This window comes from Lipophrys pholis, assembly GCF_963383615.2.
Source record: "Lipophrys pholis genome assembly, chromosome: 11".
Classification (NCBI taxonomy): Eukaryota; Metazoa; Chordata; class Actinopteri; order Blenniiformes; family Blenniidae; genus Lipophrys; species Lipophrys pholis.
The window spans coordinates 1838250-1863692 of record NC_137631.1 but is presented as its reverse complement, the minus strand read 5'-3'; the positions used below and the strand labels follow the sequence as shown (position 1 = coordinate 1863692).

Below are 25443 nucleotides of genomic sequence, written 5' to 3'. Positions count from 1 at the left end.
CAGGTGGAGGAACATTAGGAGGAGGAGCAGCAGGAGGAGGAGCAGCAGGAGGAGGAACAGCAGGAGAAGGAGCAGCAGGTGGAGGAACATTAGGAGGAGGAGCAGCAGGAGGAGGAGCAGCAGGAGGAGGAACAGCAGGAGAAGGAGCAGCAGGTGGAGGATCAGCCTCTGAACCAGGACAAACAACTTTCCTCCCAAAGGCTTTAGGACTTTAAGTGAAGCAGCGTCAGGGAGACGACCAGAGGAGCAGCTGACTCCACTGCACCAGGAAAACATCTGGAATGTTGTTAATGTGACTCCAGGCCACGCCGATAATCAATAAATCAATTAATCACACGATAAATGAACTTGATATATCGCCGTATTACCACGTTCTAGCCACCTGGAGAGACTCTGCGATCGGCCTCAGCAACTGGAGCATTGGTCTCAAAGCGGAATGAAGGGAGTGACGCCTCTTGTCGGGGAAACAAGATGGCGGTGGAGGCAGACGACACCTTTGCCACGGCGACGCCGTGGGAACATTTCTGCTTCAGACTGAATGAGCTCCGTGAGCCAATCAGCTCCGACCAGTCGGTTTGCTCAACTCGTTGGAAAGTAATGGATCACAAGACACAGAACCACGACCCGGTTCTCCCAGCTGATCTGATTATTATTATACAGAAAGATCAATAGGATCACAACTGTGGAACGTTGGAGAAGAGTTTCATCAGTTTTACTTCCTTCTTCCCCTTTTCAGGCGTGTTAGTTTAAAATATGAGGTTCGTGTCTGTTTATGTGTGCGTGTGTGTGTTTATAAGTGCGTGGGTATAGTAAAATATAGATTATCTACTTTCTCTGAATACATTTTCATAAGTTAGGATTTATTTATTTAAATGATCATCAAAGGCTGTATGGACATATGTTTGTGTGTGTATACGTACTATATGGATATCGGTTACGTATTTGATTGTGTGAAATGAATTGATAAAAAATAAATAAACAGACAAACAAACAAACAAACAAACAAACAGATAAATGAATAATATTATTTATTGTTTTGTGTGGTTTTATATCAGAGACAGGGTCTGTTTAATGTTTGTGGTTGTGACTGAAAGAACAAGGTCGAAGTGAGTTTTCTCTGCAGGGTGGAGGGAGTGATGGAGTGATGAGTGATTGATGGAGTGATGAGTGATTGATGGAGTGATGACTGATTGAGTGAGGGAGTGATAGCTTGATGGAGTGATGGATGGATGAGTGATGATTGAGGAGTGATGGCGTGATAGAGTGACGATGGAGGAGTGATGGAGTGATAGAGTGACGGTGGAGGAGTGATGGAGTGACGATGGAGGAGTGACAGAGTGATAGAGTGATGATGGGGAGTGATTGAGTGATAGAGTGACGATGGGGGAGTGATAGAGTGACGATGGAGGAGTGATGGAGTGATAGAGTGACGATGGGGAGTGATGGAGGGATAGAGTGACGATGGAGGAGTGATGGAGTGATAGAGTGATGATGATGGAGTGACGATGGAGGAGTGATGGAGTGATAGAGTGACGATGGGGGTGATGGAGTGACGATGGAGGAGTGATGGAGTGAAATAGTGACGATGGAGGAGTGATGGAGTGATATAGTGACGATGGAGGAGTGATGGAGTGATAGAGTGACGATGGGGGAGTGATGGAGTGACGATGGAGGAGTGATGGAGTGATAGAGTGACGATGGGGGAGTGATAGAGTGACGATGAGGGAGTGATGGAGTGACGATGGAGGAGTGATGGAGTGATAGAGTGACGATGGGGGGTGATGGAGTGACGATGGAGGAGTGATGGAGTGATATAGTGACGATGGAGGAGTGATGAGTGATAGAGTGACGATGGGGGAGTGATGGAGTGACGATTGGGGAAACTGCGCCTCCTAGTGTCTAATGTTTACGTCTGACTGTTTTGAAACCCACACAGACTGAAAGACGACACATTTTCCTCACAATATCAAAATATTTGCCCAAAAACTGGATTCAGAGGATTTGATTCCAAAATATGGAGATGAAATCTGTCCAGTCTCCCACTCTGATGACATCACTACCTGCAGGTACGTCATCAGTGTTGTGTCATTCACCCCCAGGATTACGTAATACCATGAAAGTCCTAGTTTATGGGCTGACCTGCTATCATGTGCTACATAAACAAGCTAGCATGCTAATGTGTGCTTTGTGGAGTAGTGAACCACAACCGTAAAAAATTGGATATTTAGGGATTAGCTAGATTAGAGGTGAGTGGGTGAATGTAATGCTCATGCTAGGCTCGTTAGCTTAGCAGATTAGCATGTAAGATATGACCAGATTCCAGGTCAAGGACCCCTGGGGAGTAACCTGTGTGATTTTCAGGAAGATAACAGGTATTAGCTTAGCATGCTAACAAAGTTTGTTCAATTGAGCAGATATTTGGGGGGTGGCCTAATGGGGGGGGGGGGGGTAGGGTTACGTATCACGAGCTATTTAGCTGGGTCCCGCCCACTTTTGACCCCACCCTCGGGTTAGGGTTACAGGACCAACCCTGGCTGAAAGTGGCTTAATAGATCCTTATCTATGGAATCCAGAAACATTACGGTTGGGGTTGAGGTTAGGTGGTGGCCTCTATGCTATGAGGTACATTAGAGTTAGTTGGTTTTCAAAAGAAAGGCCCTCCACTTTTTTTTAAAAATAAAAGTCAATTTTTGTTAAAACCTTCACAATTTATATTTGATCAATATTTAAAAAGGGCCAGAGGGTATGATTAGGCCGGAGGCCATGATTGGGCCCACCCCAACGGGCCAGGGTCCGAGGTCAATTCTTGTTGAAATTGTGTAAAAGTTATTGACATTCAAATTCCAATGGAAAAAATGAAGAATAAAGGAAATTAATGAAAATGCAGTCAGACGGCGTTCGCCAGGACCGCTACGGCGTTTGGTCTGGTTTTTAACCCCTGCTGTGACAGGGGATGGAGGACGTTGGTCACCAGTTAACAGGGAAACCAGTTAGTCCGAAACACCGGTGGTATGATGGGCGACCATCAGCTTTTTTAAATATTTCCTCCACCTCAGAGGCTGCAGGCCCATCCGGAAGCTCGCTTCACATCCCACTCAGGCGGTTCCAGGAATCCCTGAATGAGCAGCAATTATTCAAATTAAGGCTTCAACTGACAAAAAGCCAATTCCAGTAACCCCCCCCCGCACCCCTAATTTATATCCGGCGATTAGCTGGAGGAGCTAATCATTACGCTTTCTAATTGACTAAATGAGTGGACAAAGAGAGGAAGCACAGACGGCAGTAATTAGCGAGCAGGGAGTGAAGTGGAGGCGCCGGACTGCTGGAGGGCCGCTGATGCCAACACGTCGCTAAAAGACACCATTGTTGCTCATATCTGGGCGGTTTAGTGCCGCTGAGCAGCCTGAAGCCGCCGCAGGAACAGCAGCGCCGCCACGCTGGGACGACAAGCAAGGACCCAAATGTAAAAAAAAAAAAAAAAAAGTAATATTTAAAGTGAAACAGAGTCGAGGAGCAGATCAGGAAAACTTTGTACTGTTGATGATTTGTGAGAGTTTAAAAGTGTCGACTCATCTCCACAACAAAAACCCAAAACCGAGCCGAGCTAACGGAGCGGCGAAGAACTGAAGCGTCAGCACCGTCCCAACGCCTGGCGGTGGAAACATGTGCCTCCTGCAAACCTCTAAGGACAATAAGGTTACGACGGGGCAGTTTTCTGGTTTTCGCAGAAAGAGTCCAAATAGAGAGAAGGTCAGACGGCCGTGGGTTCGTCGGTTAACATTTCCTCAACCGTTCTGATTATTTTAGACTTTCCTCAAACTGGAGATTGTAAAAGACGATTTGTTTTTGTTGTCTTTGTTAAAGGAGTCGTCGCCGTTAACCCCTCGTTTCCTGGTTAAACTGGATTCTTGGTGTTGAACCTCAGAGGAAACTGAGAATCTGGAGTTTGAAAGCAGCTCAGTTTTTTCCTTTTGGCTCTTTGGTCAAAGGAAGGTTAGCTGTGGTTAGGCTAGCGGTTAGGCTAGCGGTTGGGCTAGCGGTTAGGCTAGCGGTTGGGCTACCATTTGGGCTAGCGGTTGGGCTAGCGGTTGGACTAGTGGTTGGGCTAGCAGTTGGACTAGCGGTTGGGCTAGCAGTTAGTCGTGGTTAGGCTAGCAGTTGGGCTAGCAGTTAGCCATGGTTAGGCTAGTGGTTGGGCTAGCAGTGGGGCTAGCAGTTAGTCGTGGTTAGGCTAGCAGTTGGGCTAGCAGTTAGCCATGGTTAGGCTAGTGGTTGGGCTAGCAGTTGGGCTAGCAGTTAGTCGTGGTTAGGCTAGCAGTTAGCCATGGTTAGGCTAGTGGTTGGGCTAGCAGTTAGTCGTGGTTAGGCTAGCAGTTGGGCTAGCAGTTAGCCATGGTTAGGCTAGTGGTTGGGCTAGCAGTTGGACTAGCGGTTAACCAATCAGCAGCCTCACATGGTACCAGTCAGAATGTCTCCTGGACTCTCAGAGAGGAAGTTGGTATGAAACAGGGTCAGAAGCTCCATGTTGGATTAGTTTTACTAATAAAGGTTAAGAATTGATTTAAAGAGGATTTAAAGGAGACGTGAGGACACCAGCTGACGACTCCTTTAGAGAAAGTTGCGTGGACGGAGCGATTCCGTCTGCCATACCTGTTTCCGTGGACGTGCGAGGCGCAGAAGGCGTAGCTGTAGTGTAACAGCGTAGGGTCGACCAGCACGTTCTTCTCGGAGTAATCCATCAGGTCCTTCAGGTAGCTGAGGTGGCGGTGGCAGCCGCGGACGCCGTAGCGGGCGCAGTACTCGTCCAGGACGAAGACCTGACCAGGACTGAACCAACCCTGGAGACCAGACAGGAAGTGATATCACACAACTGGAACCAGACCAATACACAAGAAGTAACCTCGTAATCTGGTTCAGAAACGGGAGATAACCTGTAATCTGGTTCAGAGATGACGATAACCTGTAATCTGGTTTGGAGATGGAAGATAACCTGTAATCTGGTTCAGACATGAAGATAACCTGTAATCCAGTTCAAAGATGGAAGATAACCTCTAATCTGGTTCAGAGATGGAATATAACCTGTAATCTGGCTCAAAAATGGAAGATAACCTGTAATTTGGCTCAAAGATGGAAAAAATCCTGTAATCTGGCTCAGACATAGAAGATAGCCTGTAATCTGGCTCAGAGATGGAAGATAATCTGTAATCTGGTTCAGAGATGAAGATAATCTGTAATCTTGTTCAGGGATGAAGATAACCTGAAATCTGGTTCTGAGATGGAAGATAACCTGTAATCTGGCTCAAAGATGGAAGATAATTTGTAATCTCGTTCAGAGATGAAGATAACCTGAAATCTGGCTCAAAAATGGAAGATAACCTGTAATCTGCTTCAGAGATGGAAGATAATCTGTAATCTGGTTCAGGGATGGAGATAACCTGAAATTTGGCTCAAAGATGGAAGATAACCTGTAATCTTGCTCAAAGATTGAAAATAACCTGTAATCTAGTTCAGAGATGGCCGATAACTTGTAATCTGGTTCAAAGATGGAAGATAATTTGTAATCTCGTTCAGAGATGAAAATAACCTGAAATCTGGCTCATAAATGGAAGATAACCTGTAATCTGGCTCAGAGATAGAAGATAGCCTGTAATCTGGCTCAGAGATGGAAGATAACCTGTAATCTGGTTCAGAGATGAAGATAATCTGTAATCTTGTTCAGGGATGAAGATAACCTGAAATCTGGCTCAAAAATGGAAGATAACCTGTAATCTGGTTCAGAGATGGAAGATAACCTGTAATCTGGCTCAAAGATGGAAGATAATTTGTAATCTCGTTCAGAGATGAAGATAACCTGAAATATTGCTCAAAAATGGAAGATAACCTGTAATCTGGTTCAGAGATGGAAGATAATCTGTAATCTGGTTCAGGGATGAAGATAACCTGTAATCTGGCTCAAAGATGGAAGATAATTTGTAATCTCGTTCAGAGATGAAGATAACCTGAAATCTGGCTCAAAAATGGAAGATAACCTGTAATCTGGTTCATAGATGGAAGATAATCTGTAATCTGGTTCAGGGATGAAGATAACCTGTAATCTGGCTCAAAGATGGAAGATAATTTGTAATCTCGTTCAGAGATGAAGATAACCTGAAATCTGGCTCAAAAATGGAAGATAACCTGTAATCTGGTTCAGAGATGGAAGATAATCTGTAATCTGGTTCAGGGATGAAGATAACCTGTAATCTGGCTCAAAGATGGAAGATAACCTGTAATCTGGCTGAAATGGAGTTAATAAAGAAGTCTGGACAGTAGGAGGGATGAAACTCAATAATTACAATAAACAAAGTCGGTCATGATAAAACAAAAAGAAAAAACAACAAGCAAACTTGAGCTCAATTAAAGAGGTTCTGGTTCCAACACCTAGTTTAGTTGTGAGTTTGAATGGAAGCAGGTGGAGGTGAGGAGTTCATCAGTTCATTCATCCTGCAACCAATCACCAAATTAGGCTTGAAACTCACACCGCTAATTAAGATTCCTCAGGAGGAAACCTTAACACCTCACACACACACACACACACACACACACACACACACACACACACACACACACACACACACACACACACACACACACACACACACACACACACACACTAATTGAGTCATTGAGTTTAACGGCATCACTTCCTCTGCTGTTCTTTCATTCTCACTTTGAGCCTCAGTTACTCTTAACGATGCTGCAAACTGTGGATTTGATTTACTGACGGTGGTGCAATGAATACTCAGGTACTTGTAGTTACCTGTACTCGAAGCTCTACTCATGATTAAACAGTGTGAGTTTAAACTGACTCACCAGGTTTCGCAGGGAAAAAAGACAATAATTGGACCAACCTGACGGAGCTGCTTCATTTAGTCAAATCTAAATGAATCACTTCTTCACACGTAATCTAATTCATTAACTCAAGTTGGAAGAACTCGATTCATTTAGATTTTACCAACTGAAGTAATTCCATCAAGTTTTTCTCTTTACAGTGTAGAAATGGAAAAGATCTGAATCCATTTGTTTGATTATCACCAACAGAAATAACTACGTGTCGTGTTCTAGACACGTCATGGTTGTAAAAGCCTCTCGAGTACCACGGAGGCCACTGAAAGAAAAGCCAATGTTTACAATCAAACCCTATATAGTGTCATCGGGGGTTTAGCCAATCCCAATCAAGGTAGGCCCTCCCTTTGACTCCTCCCACAATTAGGCAGCTCTGCTCTGGCACATGGCGCCACGAAGGGAAGTACTTCCTCCTCTTCCCAAGATGGGCATGTGTGGGCGGAGCCAGTCCAGCTCACACAGACACAGCAGATTCTGAATGTCGCTCCTGTGATCCAATATTCAAATGGAGGAAAATCAAGGAGGAGCTAGAAACTTAGAATACTGAAGGTTTCTGGACCGACCGGACCAGGAGGAGGAGGAGGAGGAGGAGAACAGGAGGAGGAGGTGAACAGGAGGAAGAGGAGAACAGGAGGAGGAGGCGGAAAACAGGAGGAGGAGGAGAACAGGAGGAACAGGAGGAGGAGGAGAACAGGAGGAGGAGGAGAACAGGAGGAGGAGGGAAACAGGAGGAGGAGGAGAACAGGAGGAGGAGGTGAACAGGAGGAGGAGGTGAACAGGAGGAACAGGAGGAGAACAGGAGGAGAACAGGAGGAGAACAGGAGGAGAACAGGAGGAGGAGGAGAACAGGAGGAGGAGGAAAACAGGAGGAACAGGAGAACAGGAGGAGGAGGAGAACAGGAGGAGGAGGTGAACAGGAGGAGGAGGAGAACAGGAGGAACAGGAGGAGAACAGGAGGAGGAGGTGAACAGGAGGAGGAGGTGAACAGGAGGAGGAAGAGAACAGGAGGAGAACAGGAGGAGGAGGTGAACAGGAGGAACAGGAGGAGGAGGAGAACAGGAGGAGGAGGAGAACAGGAGGAACAGGAGGAACAGGAGGAACAGGAGGAACAGGAGGAACAGGAGGAGAACAGGAGGAGGAGGAGAACAGGAGGAGGAGGTGAACAGGAGGAACAGGAGGAGGAGGAGAACAGGAGGAGGGGGGAAACAGGAGGAGGAGGAGAACAGGAGGAGGAGGAGAACAGGAGGAACAGGAAGAGGAGGAGAACAGGAGGAGGAGGTGAACAGGAGGAGGAGGAGAACAGGAGGAGGAGGAGAAGAACAGGAGGAGGAGGAGAACAGGAGGAACAGGAGGAGGAGAACAGGAGGAGGAGGAGAACAGGAGGAGGAGGTGAACAGGAGGAGGAGGAGAACAGGAGGAACAGGAGAAGAACAGGAGGAGGAGGAGAACAGGAGGAGGAGGTGAACAGGAGGAGGAGGAGAACAGGAGGAGTAGGAGGAGGAGAACAGGAGAAGGAGGTGAACAGGAGGAACAGGAGGAGGAGGAGAACAGGAGGAGGAGGAGAACAGGAGGAGTAGGAGGAGGAGAACAGGAGAAGGAGGTGAACAGGAGGAACAGGAGGAACAGGAGGAGGAGGAGAACAGGAGGAACAGGAGGAGGAGGATTTACATATTTAAAGAAATATTTCTTATAACAACAACTTTTCCAAACGTTCACTCAATTTATACAAATGAAATCCCGTTTGGGAGATTTAGTTTCCAAGTATGTTCATAAATTAATTATATAAGACATGAATAAATGAAATCTATATTATCTAAATAAATGACAGCCGGTGACACGGCGTTATAAATGTGTGAAAATGGAACATTTAGATGATTATTTCTCTCATTTATAAGATACAAGACATGAAACGAGTTTAATTGAACCGTTTCTATTCAAAAAGCCGCTCGAGGAAAAAGTCTTCAACCAAACCACAACAACCACCGAGTGTTTTAACGAGTGTAATAATAAAGTCTTTTATTTTATCATCGTCTTCTTCCCTCTTATGATGGCTGAACTTTTATTTTTAAAGGAAGAGAAGTTCTTTTTAAACTCAACTGTGTTCCATTGAATGACGAATTACAAAACTACATTGGTCATGACTTAGTTCATCCATCCATCCTCCATCCATCCCTCCATCCATCCATCCCACCCACCCTCCATCCCTCCCTCCATCCCTCCCTCCCTCCATCCCTCCCTCCATCCCTCCCTCCATCCCACCCTCCATCCATCCCTCCCTCCATCCATCCATCAATCCCTCCCTCCATCCATCCCTCCCTCCATCCATCCCTCCATCCATTCCTCCCTCCCTCCATCCAGCCCCCCCTCCCTCCATCCCTCCCTCCATCCATCCCTCCATCCATTCCTCCCTCCATCCAGCCCTCCATCCATCCCCCCCCTCCATCCCTCCCTCCATCCATCCCTCCATCCATCCCTCCCTCCCTCCATCCATCCCTCCATCCATCCATCCATCCATCCCTCCATCCAGCCCTCCTTCCCTCCATCCCCATTGAATAAAAGAATAGATTCATAGATTCAGTCATATCTATCTGACACATTAACAAATCCCTGAAGTTGTAATTTGATCGTAGTACCGAAAGCAGAAAGTACTCAGGTAATCTGCAGGACAAAGAGTATTGATCCCTGAGTCGTGACGCCACAGTATTTATGTTATAGATAGTAAATCGTGTCTCACTGCGATTGCTCCTGTTAGAAGCTTCAGAATTAAGAATTCCTTCTCTGCTTTAATGACTTTCATCAATTTGATTCCATGCAGCTAGTGAACTATTTGGGACTCACTGACCCGCCGCTTCCTGTCGGGGTTAACTGGACCTGGCAGCGTCTGCCGCCGCCACTGCAGGCCTTTTAGCGTTTAACTTCGCCGTCTTCCTCCTCGTCCTGCCTGGGTGTCTTCACGCCGTCTGTTGGGCTCCGGCTATTAATATCGCACAACGCAAAAGATGCTCCGCCGCCACAAACAGATGGGGCGCTCCAGTCTTGGCGCTGACCGCTCAATTAGCGAGTAACAAGCTCGGCGCGCCGCCGCCATGTCGGAGCGCCATCGAGCGCTTGACCCCGCCCCTCCTCCCCCGGCTTGCCACCCCAGGCACCTGAACGCAGACGCTCGGCAGAGGACGGCGCTCAGGAGTCTTTGTTTTACGCCGTTTTCTGGTGTAGGACTCGGTGACCCCGGCAGATGGAGCCGTCAGCTTGTCAGGCGGATTCACACGTTTATTGTCACACACATTTTATTTTGGGGAAAGAGACGGCGATTTTCTCTGGGAATGGCTGTTTTAAAGAAGCCACCCTGAGGAAATCCCCCGTTTCCTGGTTAAAACTTCATTCTTGGTGTTGAACCTCGGAGGAAACTGAAAATCTGGAGTTTGAAAACAGCGCAGTTTTTTTTTCCTTTGAGGTCTTTGTTCAAACCAGAATCACCCACAAGGGGGCGCACCCCAAAACGGGAGGTTGAGATTTTCGTCAACAGGAAGCTGATATCATCAACCAACTCTGGTAAAGTTAGCAGTTAGCTACAGCTCGCGGTTAGGAGGGCCTTGTGGTTAGCTACTGCTAGTGGTTAGCAACGCCTGGAGGTTACTACAGCTAGTGGTTAGCAGGGCCTAGTGGTTAGCTACAGCTCACGGTTAGGAGGGCCTAGTGGTTAGCTACAGCTAGTGGTTAGCAACGCCTGGAGGTTACTACAGCTAGTGGTTAGCAGGGCCTAGTGGTTAGCTACAGCTCACGGTTAGGAGGGCCTAGTGGTTAGCTATAGCTAGTGGTTAGCAACGCCTGGAGGTTACTACAGCTAGTGGTTAGCAGGGCCTAGTGGTTAGCTACAGCTAGTGGTTAGCAACGCCTGGAGGTTACTACAGCTAGTGGTTAGCAGGGCCTAGTGGTTAGCTACAGCTAGTGGTTAGCAACGCCTGGAGGTTAGCTACAGCTAGTGGTTAGCAGGGCCTAGTGGTTAGCTACAGCTAGTGGTTAGCAGGGCCTAGTGGTTAGCTACAGCTAGTGGTTAGCCGTGTTTCAAGGTTGTGACCCCAATCCGATGTGAAGGTGAATTGCTCTGACATGCACAGCCTCACTGGAGGTTAGCCTCACATGGTACCAGTCAGAATGTCTCCTGGACTCTCAGAGAGGAAGTTGGTATGAAACAGGGTCAGAAGCTCCATGTTGGATTAGTTTGACTAATAAAGGTTAAGAATTGATTTAAAGAGGATTTAAAGGAGACGTGAGGACACCAGCTGACGACTCCTTTAAAGACTTGCATAGTTTCAACACCAAGGTTACGGAGGTTTGTCTCATAATGTTGCACCATGTTGGTAAATTGGTTTGTGAAAAGATTTGATTTTAACAATTAAATCTATTGTGCCAGTTTGCACACCGTCACGTTCAAGCTTAACTGCTAACAAGAAACTGTGATCTGTGAATCCAAACATCTTGCAAATGAGTCGGAAGGCGCTAAAGAGCTGAGACCGGAGCTGTCGTCACCTCCAGTGAACGCTCGCCACACAACGCGCTTCTCTTCTTCTGCACAGTCCTCTAATTAGCACCATGTAACTCAGAGAACTGCAACCCGCGGCTCTGGAGGTTCACGTGGCTCTTCAGAGCCCCCTGTGGTGGCTCCCTGAAATGCTCAGTAAAGTCAATGTAAATGTATTATTCTATGTGCTGACTATTTCACAGGATTGGTCTAAACTCCTGGCTCCTAACCCTAACCCAGCTAAAACAGCTAGGATTGTGAAAAGCAGATAAAATAACCAAAACTACTCAACCCCCCCCCCCCCACCACCCCCAAAACCAAACAGGAAAAACAGCTAAAGTAGTAAAATCATTAAAAACAGCCCAAAAAGGTTAAACTTGCTTATATAACTAAACCTGTTCTCACGTTAGGAAACGCTCTGTGGCTATAGAGAGCTAAAACGACTCAAATAAAACGGACAAAGCAGGAAAATTCCTGGAAAAGAACAAGAGGGAAAATATTAAAGATTGACTGCAAAAGCAAATGAAATGTAATAAAGTTTATTTAAATTATATCTATGAAATGTCCTGAATCCAACAGCAGTTTTTAGTATGTAGTTTAAAATGTATAGAATTTTCTCCATTTAAATTTTAAAATGTTTTTTGGGCTCCACACAAAATTTAATTTGGTGTAAAAGGAGAGAAATGTGTCTTTTGGTCCTAAAGGCTGCAGAGTCCTGCAGTAAGAGAATCCTGGTTAGCCTCAGGGTCAAAGCGTGTGGCTGCATGGAGCTGGGTAATTATATTAGAGTGTGGGGCGGGGCTGATGGGACGCTGGGACACCTGCGCCCTCTGTAGGTGGAGCCGTGGGACGTCGGCAGTGGATTCTCAAAGTGGGTCAGAGTTTTGTGGATTAAAAGGTAAACATGGGCCTTCGGATGATGTCCAGTTCAGCGCCTCTTGACCCCGTGACCTCCTCCTTCTGCTTGAGCGGCCAGCGGTTTGGGGGGGGGGGGGGGGGGGGGTCCTGGGACCAGCACAAGCTGCTGATGGTCAGTGTCACAGCCCCATGCACCGTCTTCTGTCTTAAAGACATTGGCTTGTATTTATTTGGTGAAGTGAGATTCTAAATAGAGGCGGGGCTCTTCGTCACTCTTCCCTTTCAGCCACTAACTTCATTACTAACTGGACTCTTTTAAAAAGTTGCTTAGTTTTGAAATGGCGATTTTAATTTTAATTTGTGACCAACTTATATATATATATATATATATTAGCAGATTTGGATGTTTTGAATGAATTGACATGTATTTTATGTTTTATGTGCCTGGGTTGTCTGGAACCTTAATGTACTGCTGCTTGTCTTGGTCAGGATGCTCTGGAAAAACATTTTTAATCTCAACAAGTATTTTTTCTGGACAAATAAAGGTCAAATAAAAAAAATAACAAATTAAATACATTATAAACCACACCACCCTCTGGACGCAGCAGACAAGTATCAGGGCTAAGGGGAGCAAAGTCTGGAGCATGGGAGGAGTTCGGTGAGGTCAGAGAAAGGGACTTCGTTTGGCCTCAACGAGGTTCTGAGGACCATCCAGAGGCGCAGGAGGGTTGGAGGAGGTCAGAGTGTTGGAAGGTTGGAGAAGGTCAGGAGGTTGGAGGGTTGGAGAAGGTCAGGAGGGCTGGAGGGTTGGAGGAGGTCAGGAGGGTTGGAGGAGGTTGGAGGGTTGGAGGAGGTCAGGAGGAGGTCAGAGGGGTTGGAGGGTTGGAGGAGGTCGGAGAGTTGGAGGAGGTCAGGAGGGTTGGAGGAGGTTGGAGGGTTGGAGGTCAGGATGGTTGGAGGAGGTCAGGATGGCTGGAGGGTTGGAGGAGGTCGGACGGTTGGAGGAGGTTGGAGGGTTGGAGGTCAGGATGGTTGGAGGAGGTCAGGATGGCTGGAGGGTTGGAGGGTTGGAGGAGGTCGGACGGTTGGAGGAGGTCAGGAGGGTTGGAGGAGGTTGGAGGGTTGGAGGTCAGGATGGTTGGAGGAGGTTGGAGGGTTGGAGGTCAGGATGGTTGGAGGAGGTCGGAGGGTTGGAGCGTTTGAGGAGGTCAGGATGGTTGGAGGAGGTTGGAGGGTTGGAGGGTTGGAGGGTTAGAGAAGGTTGGAGGGTTGGAGGAGGTTGGAGGGTTGGAGGAGGTTGGAGGGTTGGAGGAGGTTGGAGGGTTGGAGGTCAGGATGGTTGGAGGAGGTCAGAGGGTTGGAGCGTTGAAGGAGGTCAGGACGGTTGGAACATTATGTTACATTATGTAACGTTATGGATCGTTAAGGAAGTGATTCCAGAATGTAGTATGGATACAATCATGTATCACCTGCGGCCTGAATATTCCAATAATCAGGTCCAGTCCAGGTATTTTTGCCGTTTCAGTGTCGCTCAGCTGTTGAAATGTCTGTTGACCTCGTCAGGCAGGTTGTCCTCATTAAGGTGTGTCAACAGGTAAATATGTGTCGGTGCACAGTGACGTGTCCAGTACAGGGGGTCACTCTTACCTGGTCCGCTCCTCACAGGTTCTACTGCATATTTTATTTCATTTCTTTTGCAGTCAATTTTTTTATATTTCTCCTCTTGTTTTTTTTCCAGGGATTTTCCTGCTTTGTCCATTTTATTTGAGTCGTTTTAGCGCTTTACAGCCGCGGAGTGTTTCCTAACGTCAGAACACCTTTAGCTATATTAGCAAGTTTAACCATTTGGACTCTTTTTTGAGTAGTTTGGTTTATTTTATCTGCTTTTCACAATCCCAGCTGTTTCAGCAGTTTTCGGCCAGGAGTTTATACCAATCTTCGGAAATAGTCAGCACATAGAATAAGAGATTGACAATGACTTTACTGAGCGGTTCAGAGAGCTGCCACAGGGGGGCACTGAAGAGCCACGTGAGGTTGCAGATCTCTGAGCCAGTGAATAGAGAGCACTAATTAAGACTCTTTTATTAACAAAGAAATACAAGCAGAAGGTTGATTCATCCATTTTAGAAAGTTCATGTGTTTTGGGGCTGGTTAAATAGAAATTAGTTAGTTAGTTAGTTAGTCTGAGTTTGATGAAAACTAAATCAAACTCTGGTAGATCTACAGCTGCTAACCGCTGACTTGACTGGTATAAAGCATGTGATTTACAAATATTTCATTTTAAACCTCCGGGTGTGTTGCTCTGTTGTTTGTAGACGATCACCATTGGTAGAGAGAGAGGTAGAGAGGTAGAGAGAGAGGGAGAGAGAGGTAGGGAGAGAGGTAGACAGAGGTAGGGAGAGAGGGGTAGAGAGGTAGAGAGAGAGGTAAAGAGGTAGAGAGAGAGGTAGGGAGAGAGAGAGGGAGAGAGGTAGACAGAGGTAGGGAGAGAGGGGTAGAGAGAGAGGTAGAGAAAGAGGTAAAGAGGTAGAGAGAGAGGTAGGGAGAGAGATAGAGAGAGAGTTTGAAAGTGTTTTGAAGCAGTCCTCACTGTAGCTTCAGTAAATAGAAAAGTCTTGAGTAGAACCTTAAAAGTAGAGACTGTTTCAGCCTCCCTAACTGAAACTGGGATCTGGTTCCACATCAGAGGAACCTGAAAGCTGAAAGCTCTGCCTCCATTCTACTTTTAGAAAAGCTAGGAACCTCCAGTAAGCCAGCACTCTGAGAACCAAGTGTTCTTCTGGGGAGATCTGGGACTAGCAGTTCTTTAAGATATGATGGAACCTGGTTGTTAAGAGCTTTAGAAGTTAGAAGGAGGATTTTAAATTCTCTTCTAGATTGAACAGGGAGCCAATGAAGCGAGGTTAGTATTGGAGTGAGCTGATCTCTGATGCTGGTTCTTGTCACGACTCTGGTTGCAGCATTTTGAATCAGTTGAAGACTTTTGAAGCAGTTATTGTTTCACCCTGATAATAGGGAGTTACAATAGTTACTCTGGAAGTAACTAATGATGGATTACTTTTTCAGCATCACTCTGAGTCAGCATGTTTCTAATGTTGGAAATATTACGGAGGTGAAAAAAGGCAGTCCTGCAGATTTGTTTAATGTGGGAGTTGAAGGATAAATCATGGTCTAAAAGAACTCCCAGGTTCCTCACATGTTTTGGGCCAAATATAATAATTTCCGTTTCATCAGAGTTCAGAAGCAGAAAATCACAGCTCATCCAACCTTTATGTCTTCAAGACAAGCTTCTACTTTAGAACGTTGGTTATTATCCTCTGGTTTCATAGATAAATAGATTTGTGTGTCATCGGCATAACAATGGAAGTTAATGGAGTGTTTTTTAATAATACTCCCTACAGGAAGCATGTATAAAGTACTAAGTATAGGACCTAAGACAGAACCCTGTGGTACTCCATGTTTAACTTCAATCTGGACTGAAGAGTTATCGTGAACATGGACGAAGTGGAACCTGTCTGATAAATATGATCGGAACCAATTTAGTGCTGTACCTTTAAGCCCCATGATGTGTTCTAGTCTCTGTAGTAGGATGTTCTGATCAATAGTATCAATGTTCTGATCAATTGTATCAAAATTCTGATCAATAGTATCAATGTTCTGATCAATAGTATCAATGTTCTGATCAATAGTACCAATGTTCTGATCAATAGTATCAATGCAGCACTGAGATCTAACAGGACCAGAACAGAGACCAGTTCTTTGTCTGAGGCCAAGAGACGATGATCAATAACTCTGATCAGAGAGTCTCTGAGCTCTGATGAATCTAAAACCGACTGGAAAGACTCAAATAAGTCATTTTTGCTTAAACGGTCACATCACTTACTTGTAATCACTTTTTTTATAGGATTTTAGAAATCAAGGGAACGTTGGATATTGATACTCAGTGACTGAAACTACTTCCTGTAGGATTTTAGAAATAAAGAGAAGGTTGGATATTGATAGTGATTGAAACTACTTCCTGTAGGATTTTAGAAATAAAGAAAGGTTGGATATTGATACTCAGTGACTGAAACTACTTCCTGTAGGATTTTAGAAATAAAGGAAGGTTGGATATTGGCCTGTAACTTGCTAAGACACCTGGTCAAGGTTAGGTTTTTAATAAGCGGTTTAACAACAGCAACCTCAAAGGCTTGTGGTAATTAACCTGTTATTAGAGATATGTTGATCTGATCTAGTATTGATGTACTAATCACGGGGAAAATATCTTTGAACATTTTCGTGGGGATTGGATCTAGTAGGCAAGTTGTTGGTTTAGATGAAACCACAATTGAGGAGAAGTCAAGGACTTCTATAGGGTGGAAGCTGGATAACTGGAAATCAGGCTCCACGAACAAATCTGAAGATGTGGTTGATCGATCTGCAGCAGCTTTGGGCAGTAAATCTTTAATTTTATCCCTAATAGTTAGAAGTTTGGCATTAAAGAAGTTTACGAAGTCATTACTGCTCAAAGTTAAAGGGATATGAGGTTCGACAGAGCTGTGACTTTTTGTCAGCCTGGCTATAGTACTGAAGAGAAATCTAGGATTGTTCTTGTTTTCTTCTATTAAGGAGGAATAGGAGGCATTTCAGGTTTTGCGAAGGAATTTTTTATAGATTAAGAAACTATCTCTCTAGGCTGTTCGAAATACTTCTGAGTTAAGTTCCATTTCTTCTCTAATTTTCCTGCTGATTTCTTTAAAGTTCGTAAATGGTCATCGTACCATGGAGCTATACTCCTCTGAGTTGTTGCTTTTATCTTCAAGGGAGCAATGGAATCAAGTGTGGAGCGAAGTAAGGCTGCTGTTCCATCTACAAACCAAGTCAGCCTGAGTAGGACTAATGATAATGCTAATGCTAATGGTGTGAAGTGAAGTCAATATTGATGGGAGTACTTCCCTGAATTTGGCTACAGCATTGTCTGATAGATATCTCTTATATTTCAGTTTATTTTCCGGGGATATGAAGCCAGTTAATGTAAATTCAAATGATGTCAGGAAGTGATCCGACAACAGAGGGTTGTGGGGAAGAACCGTTAATTGATCAATGTCAATTCCATAAGTGAGGACAAGATCAAGCGTGTGATTAAGATAATGAGCGAGTTCATTCACCTTCTGTGAAAATCACATTGTGTCCAGTAATGAGCTAAATGCAATGTTAAGGCTATTGTCAACATCTACATGAATGTTAAAGTCTCCCACTATAAGGACTTTATCTGAGCTCAGCACTAAAGTAGAGAGAAACATTCACTGGGGTCCTCCTGCACTCCCAGTGCTCGGACCCTAATGATCACGCCAAAAACATCTGAACTGAGCATCAAGACCTGCAGTGTGAACGGAGCCTAAGAGGAGGAATCATCAGCCTCAACACGCTGATAAAAACTTTTCAGCCGGCGCTCCAGCAGCACCTTCAATGGGGCGTTTAACCCTGAATAATCAGTGGGAACTACACTGATCCATTTAGCAGGGCTCCGGGGCCCCAGCCAGCAAAACCTCCGCCTAATTACTGTTGTTGTTGTCGGGTTCAACTCCTTGTGAATAAAGACAGGAGCCGGTTCATGACACGAATCCCAGCCACTTCTCGCCAGATGTCCCCCACGCCGAGGCGGCGGCCTTTTCTCTGAGCGGCGGCTGAAAAGGGGCTCAGGTTGGAGTACAAAGCGCTCCGCTTCACACAAAAGGGCCGAGGCGAGAGGAGGCGAGGGGCGGAGTGAATGGATCTGTCTAATTGCAGGGAGGGAGTCCTGGTGAGCCAGGTAGGGAATGAAAGACGGCACAGATGTCACAGCGGCGGACGATCTGCTGCTCTCAAGAGGCCGAAACGCGACGCAACACGTCAGCGCCGAATGATCCGTCGGAGACGACTCAACCTGAACTTTAGAACCATTTAACCTGATGTGACTCAAACAGGCCAAAACCAAAACTCTTTCTATTGTTGAGCTGAAGGTGCGAGATCAGACTGACCGTTTAACCCAGGACTCTGATTACTGAATAACTAACCCAGGACTCTGATAACTGAATAACTAACCCAGGACTCTGATTACTGAATAACTAACCCAGGACTCTGATAACTGAATGACTAAACCAGGACTCTGATTACTGAATAACTAAATCAGGTCTCTGATAACTGAATGACTAAACCAGGACTCTGATTACTGAATAACTAACCCAGGACTCTGATTACTGAATAACTAAACCAGGACTCTGATTACTGAATAACTAACCCAGGACTCTGATTACTGAATGACTAACCCAGGACTTTGCAGCATTTATGACCAGAAGAGAAGTTTTTACAATTTCCCACCAAATTAAAAGCATCGGAGCCACAAAACATGTAAATTTTCTGAAATGATGAAAAAAAAAACTTTTAATAACTAAAAAGTAGTTTTCATTCCAAAAGTGTTCTGCGTAGAATTTTACTTTATTTTCTTACTTTTTGTTTCATGGATCTTTCTTCTATTTTATGCATCTTGGCTGCTTTAGCTGTTTAACTCTTTATAGTCGCTGTGTGTTTCCTTCAGGTTACAGCAGTTTTAACTTTAGTCCTGTAAAGAACAGAACCTTGTAAAGTAACTGAAAGAAACACGCAGGAACTGTAATCAGTCAACTTGTAACTATAAGCAACTGTAACTGAAACGTATTCATGTCAAGCAAACACAGCAATTTGTAAGAATACACTTGCAGTTTGAAGAGAAGGAGGACGTGAAATGTTAAAGAAGAAAGCGAGGAATTAAAGCAGAGGTCGGCAACCTGCAGTTCCTCAGCGCCCCCTGTGGCGGCTCTAGGAAGCATTCAGCAGTTTATTGGTAAGTAAACGTTTTGTTTTACGTTTAAGTTATTTCACTTTCCTCATTCATTCAAAACTGGTTGAATCTCCAGGATGGAAACAGATAAATAAGGTAAATAAGGTCATTCAGAACTCTGAGGAGGAGAAGGTAGAAAGAAAAGGAAGAAAATTATGAAACAAAAACATTTTTTAAAAATACAAAGGAAAAGAAAAAAGGGGAGAAGACAGAAAAAAATGGTTAAAAGACAAAAAATAAAATTACAAGTGTAGAGTATCTCAAACTGCTTCGACGTCAGGAAACGTGCAGCGGCTGTAAACAGCTGAAAGCTAACCAGGCTAAACTAGCGGCTCGAAACAGCTGAAAGCTAACCAGGCTAAACTAGCCAAAATGTTGAAGCGGGAAAATCCATGAAAGAAAAACTTTTAAAAACAGCCACAAAGATAAAAACCTTATAAAATAAAAGTCAGTTGTTCCTGTGCCGCTTCATTAATGAACATCTAGTTTGTATGTAGAGCAAGTTTTTCTTGTTTTCACATAATTAGCAGGTTTTGTTGCTCCGGACGATCTTATTTGGTGGAAAATCATGAAAACATGTTTTTCAGTTCTGAAGGTTGTAGAACTTTTCTGTTGCGTCGTCGTTCGTTTTCAGTCTAAATCTGCTTTAATTCCAAACCAAAACCGCAAAAACCTTCATTTCATTTCAGCCCCTCCTCTTTCCTCCCTGCCCACACACTGATTTAGACTTCACTCCCCCCCCCCCCCCCCCCCCCCCCCACCCCCCGCCATTGAATCCCCCCAGCAGTTGTCCAAGAGGGTCATGTTCCTATTTGGAAAGTATTGATTAGAGCGTTTATCCCTTCAATCAGCGTGTGAGAGCCCCCCAGGCTAAACACCCCTGCCCCCCCCCAAACACACACACACACACACACACACACACACACACACACACACACACACACACACACACACACACACACAGGTTATAAAATCTTGTTTACATTATGAGAAAATATCTCAGATGTTGGATTCTATAAGCAGTACAAAGCAGTAACTTCCAAAAAGAGTTTTCACTGCATGGAAGAAAATTTGATTCCTTTAATTTGTCAACATTACAACTGCAACAAATTCTGTGATTCAAACTTTTTTTAAACCAGTTTTCTCTTGAATTTGCTTCATAAAAAAAAAAAAAAAATCTGCAGATTGAAAGTGAAACAATCTCATGTTGTATGTTTGACGATTTCACGAGTGAATGGCGGTTTAAGATAATGTGCTAAAGAACAGAGACCAGGAAGTGTGTGTGTGTGCGTGTGTGTGTGTGTGTGTGTCTGTGTGTGTGTGTGTGTGTCTGTGTGTGTGTGTGTGCGTGAGACCCACCAGGCAGGAGAAGGAGTCGTTCATGCGGTGCAGCAGAGTGTGTGTCTGCAGGATGGTGAAGAGGGCGGCGTGGTCGAAGCGGCTCGGGGAGGCCGAGATCAGCTCCTCCACCCCCTGGCGCTGGGTGGGGTCCAGGCCTGCACAGAGGAGAAGAGTGCGTGTGTGTGTGTGTGTGTGTGTGTGTGTGTGTGTTACATCTGCCATCAACACACACTTTAACACGGAAAACAACATTTCCGTTCTCGATACGGAGGCATCAAGTTTCTGCTGGAGAGGTGAGAAGGAGATGTGTTGGCAGAGCACACACACACACACACACACACACACACACACACACACACACACACACACACACACACACACACACACACACACACACACACACACAGCGTGCTGCTGGTTAATGGCTCCCACCTCACTTGGCTCCTCTGTGAAGCCGTCGGATCTTTGCCACAACAAACACGAGGCAACATGTGCTCATGAGCAAAACACTGGAAATCACTCAGAGCAACACAACCTGACAACAAGCACAAACCAACGCCAGGCAGCAAAGGAGGAAGAGGAGGAGGAAGAGGAGGAAGATGAAGAAGAAGAAGAAGAGGAGGGAGAGGAAGAAGAGGAGGAAGACGAAGAAGAGGAGGAAGAGAAAGGAGAGGAGGAAGAGGAAGGAAAAGAGGAGGAAGAGAAAGAAGGAGAGGAGGAAGAGGAAGGAGAAGAGGAGGAAGAGGAAGGAGAAGAGAAGGAAGAGAAAGAAGAAGAGGATGAAGAGGAAGAAGAGGAGGAAGAGAAAGAAGGAGAGGAGGAAGAGGAAGGAAAAGAGGAGGAAGAGAAAGAAGGAGAGGAGGAAGAGGAAGGAGAAGAGGAGGAAGAGGAGGAAGAAGTGGTCACAGCTCCACCTGCACCAACCACCTGAACAAGGTAAGCTGCTGCACCGTTTTATCTGAAAGTCTCTAAGAGCTGGAAGCTGTGAAACAGTGTGATGATGAAGTGATGAAGATGTGCGGAGGACAAAACAAACTGGACTCTTGCAGCTCCGACATGAACGAGAGAAAGTTCTGATTGATTCCGAGAGAAAAGCTCCTGCAGCTCCGGGACCAGCAGCCAGAAGGCCCCAGGAGCTCTTCAGGCCAAAGATACAACATACAACCAGCAGAATCCCGGCGTGGCGGCACGGTGGCGCCGCGGGGCGTGGCGCCGCGGCCTGAGCAAAGCCGGTTCACTTCCAGTCCTTTCAGGCCGGGCCGCTAATGGCTGGGTCAAATGAAAAGCCTGACACGCTGCGCTCCTCCTGCATTGTGGCCAGAACATCTCGGGATGGGAAGTTTCTTAACGTGACACATGGCGCCACAAAAGACCGCGGCTCGCCGAAGAATACCGAGTCCCCGTGCCCACGCCTACGACGCCTGCGGCGCCGCGCCCGAGACGAGCATTAGCGATTGCTTTTTTATTAACACTGCCTTTTTTGAAGCCGCCAGGGTTCTCAGACGCCGTGTTGTTTCGGCCGCCCCCTCCCCTCCCTTCTTGCTTTTCTTTGTGGCTTTTGTGCCGAAGAGAATGACGGCAAAAGTGAAACATCCACAATCAACTTCCAATCGAGCCTCTTTTCTTCTGGCCGCGCCGCCCCGTGGCGCCCGTGGCCCGCTTTCCCTTCTCATTCCGATGTAGGTCACATTACATTCGTTACCTCCAAAATGCCAGATTGTCCTAAATGTAATTGAGAGAAAAGAGAGAGGGAGGCGACTCTAAAGAAAACGAGACAAAGAGATATAGATTAGTGCTGATAATAAGAGGATGGGGGGGGGGGGGGGGTTGGGTGGGTATTGATTGAGGAGCAGACGGCAGAGAAATGATGTTGATCTGTGTCAAGTCCAACTTTCAGCTATTATCTGCAGAGTGTGTGTGTGTGTGTGTGTGTGTGTGTGTGTGTGTGTGTGTGTGTGTGTGTGTGTGTGTGTGTGTGTGTGTGTGTGTGTGTGTGTGTGTGTGTGTGTGTGACTGCTCCTGACACAGATGGTGCATGTGATCCAGACTGACTCGTGGTTAGAATCTATAAAAGCATCATGGGAAAACTGCTTGAGTCCTTAACTCTGACAGTTACTGTACTCGCTGTTCCTTTATTTTCCGTCTCGGGATTCATAAAGTCCATTAAGTTTTCGGTCACATGTAGTTTACAAGGCAGGACGAGTATTAGCCGGAGTAATGGAGTATCAAACCCAGATGAAGTGGCTGGATGTCAGAGGGCCACTGATAGTTTCATTCAGTTTTTCTCTCAGCTGTAGACCTGAAACACGTGGAGACTCTTCAGGGTGGATGAGGACAGCGGTCATGTGACCTCACCATCAACTTCCTGTGCGTCGTCGCTGAGACGCGTTCCATCGTCTGAGGCAGGGCAACACGGCACGCCACGCAGCTTCAACCATCTGAAAGCAACTTTCTGTGTCCTCACGTCTCCTTTAAATCCTCTTTAAATCAATTCTTAACCTTTATTAGTCAAACTAATCCAACATGGAGCTTCTGACCCTGTTTCATACCAACTTCCTCTCTGAGAGTCCAGGAGACATTCTGACTGGTACCATGTGAGGCTGCTGATTGGCTGCAGGAGCTGGACCATTGATAGCATAGCATAGCATAGCATAGCATAGCGGTAGCATAGCAATCCTTTGCTCACAAAAAAATCTTAAAATAAACCGATGGTGGATCGTCTTCAAACCTCCAGACGCATAAGGAGGTTTAAAAAGAAATATTTGTAAATTACATGGTTCAACGTTTATACTAGTCCCATTCGCCGCTAACCGCTAGCTGCAGCTAACTGCTAACGTTACCAGAGCTGGTTGATGATGTCAGCTTCCTGTTGACGACGATCAGTCCCACCCGTTTTGGGGTGCGCCCCCTTGTGGGCGATTCTGGTTTGAACAAAGAGTCCAAAAGGTAAAAAACTGAGCTGCTTTCAGACTCAACGCCGAGAATCAAGTTTAACCAGGAAACGAGGTTAACGGTGACGACTCCTTTTACAAAGCAATTGTTGATAATCAGACACAACTGACCTGTGCATTTGTGTGTGTGTGTGTGTGTGTGTGTGTGTGTGTGTGTGTGTGTGTGTGTGTGTGTGTGTTCTGTTGTCTCCATGTCCATCCAGCCTGGTGTGTGTTGCCGCCGTCACAGCAGCAGTCTCATCTATTTGACGTGTCGCTTTGAAAGGTGGCGGCGGCTGATGGCAGGTTATTGATGCAGACGAAGAGGATGAGGAGGAGGGGGAGAGGGAGGAGGAGGAGGAAGAAGGCGGAGGAGAAGGAGGAGGAGGAAGGGGGAGGAGGAGGAGGAGGAGGAAGGGGAAGGGGAAGGAGGAGGAGGAGGAAGGGGAAGGAGGAGGAAGGGGAAGGTGGAGGAGGAGGAGGAGGAGGAGGAGGAAGGGGAAGGGGAAGGAGGAGGAAGGGGAAGGTGGAGGAGGAGGAGGAGGAGGAGGAAGGGGAAGGGGAAGGAGGAGGAGGAGGAAGGGGAAGGTGGAGGAGGAGGAGAAGGAGGAGGAAGGGGAAGGGGAAGGAGGAGGAGGAGGAAGGGGAAGGTGGAGGAGGAGGAGAAGGAGGAGGAAGGGGGGTCGTCAGCTTCAGGTGGCGAGGCTGGGAGCTGTGACATGATGAGCCTGTCGGAGCGGCGATCAGACCAAACCGACCAGATGAGGACAGACGAGTCCATCAGCTTCAGTTTGTGCGGCGGAGCGAAGGATTCAGACGGAACGAAGTCACCCGGTGAAGCGCTGGAGGAAAGTTTGAGCGACTCTGGAACTCGTCCTCCGCTGCCGGGGACTCGGGAGGTTAAAGCGAAGGGACAGTTGTGGAGCGGCTCGTCCCCGCCGTGGACGCAGACACCTGCTCCTCCAGCAGCCGGACCGTAAAACATGGCCGCCGCCTCGCCGCGTGCCAAACACCAGGAGTTTGAGGTCAAAGGTCGTCGGTGATTTCCACCGTTTCAGACTTGTTTTGCGGGTCATTTGAAAGCAGGTCCGTTTGAGTCATTCGTTCCTTTCAGACCACGTTCAACACTTTCTTTTGCTCTCACTCGTTCATTCTTTCTCTAAAGACTTTTCAGTGGAGAACATCGTGAAGGCCGACCGCTGAAATCTCCTGACAAAGCCTGGAAACTTCCTGAACCTTCATCCAGTTGAAGGTTTTCTTCTTCTTCTGAATGATTTGCTGCTTTTCATCTTTTTTATTGCTCCTCTGATTAAACCTCCCTTCTTCTTTAGTGATGTTTTCCAGCCTTTTGAGGAAAGGGAGAATGTGCAGAGCGGCAGGAGTTTGGACCGATCACTCAAACAGTTTAAAAAGACAAAAAAAAAACAACCTCCAACTCAAAAGGTGGATCACAGGATGTGACCGGAACTTTCACACTAGTGTGCACGTCGACGAGCCGGGAGAATTAAAGCAAACACTTCACCAAACAACCACTTCCTGTTTGGAACATGGCGGCCAAAGGCGTCTGGGAGCGTCCAGTAGTGCCTTTTAATGCCGAGGTCACAGATCGTTCTTTATCCTGCCTTCAAGAAAGACGAACCTCCACGGAGGGAGAAACAAAAACACACAGATGAGGATAAAGGGCTGGCAGTTCTGCTCCAAGAGGTCCGGAAACAAATAGATGCAACTCTGATGAACTGGAAAAGAAACATAAAACATTAAAACCAACATTTTACCAACTCGGCCCTAAATCATTAAAGGCTCTGGCGAGACGCCGCAAATTAAAAACGGCATATCTAAGATTATAAACTCATCGAATAATGTCTTGACTTTTAAACCTGAAAAAAATCTAAAACTGCTTCAAAGTCTATTACGTCAGGACGCTCCGGTTCAGATCCAACGGAAGCCGAGAGCAGTAATACTGTAAATACTGACAATCACAACATCTTCCCTCCAAATTAATCTTTATCCAACCCACAGTTACAGAGACTAGGGAACACCTTCAGGTAGGGAACACCCTCAGGTAGGTA

The 25443-nt window shown here is 46.1% G+C and overlaps 1 protein-coding gene across 1 annotated transcript in view; it reads right to left on the bottom strand.

Annotated features, from left to right (window-relative positions):
- cadps2 (Ca++-dependent secretion activator 2) overlaps positions 1-25443 on the bottom strand; it is a gene marked incomplete at its 5' end in the record, with an annotated part of 181792 nt that overhangs the window by 57398 nt on the left and 98951 nt on the right. Inside the window, 2 exons of the mRNA XM_080474542.1 lie at positions 4651-4838; positions 20463-20599. Coding sequence (XP_080330668.1) covers positions 4651-4838; positions 20463-20599 — 325 coding nt within the window. The remainder of the gene's footprint in view (positions 1-4650; positions 4839-20462; positions 20600-25443) is intronic.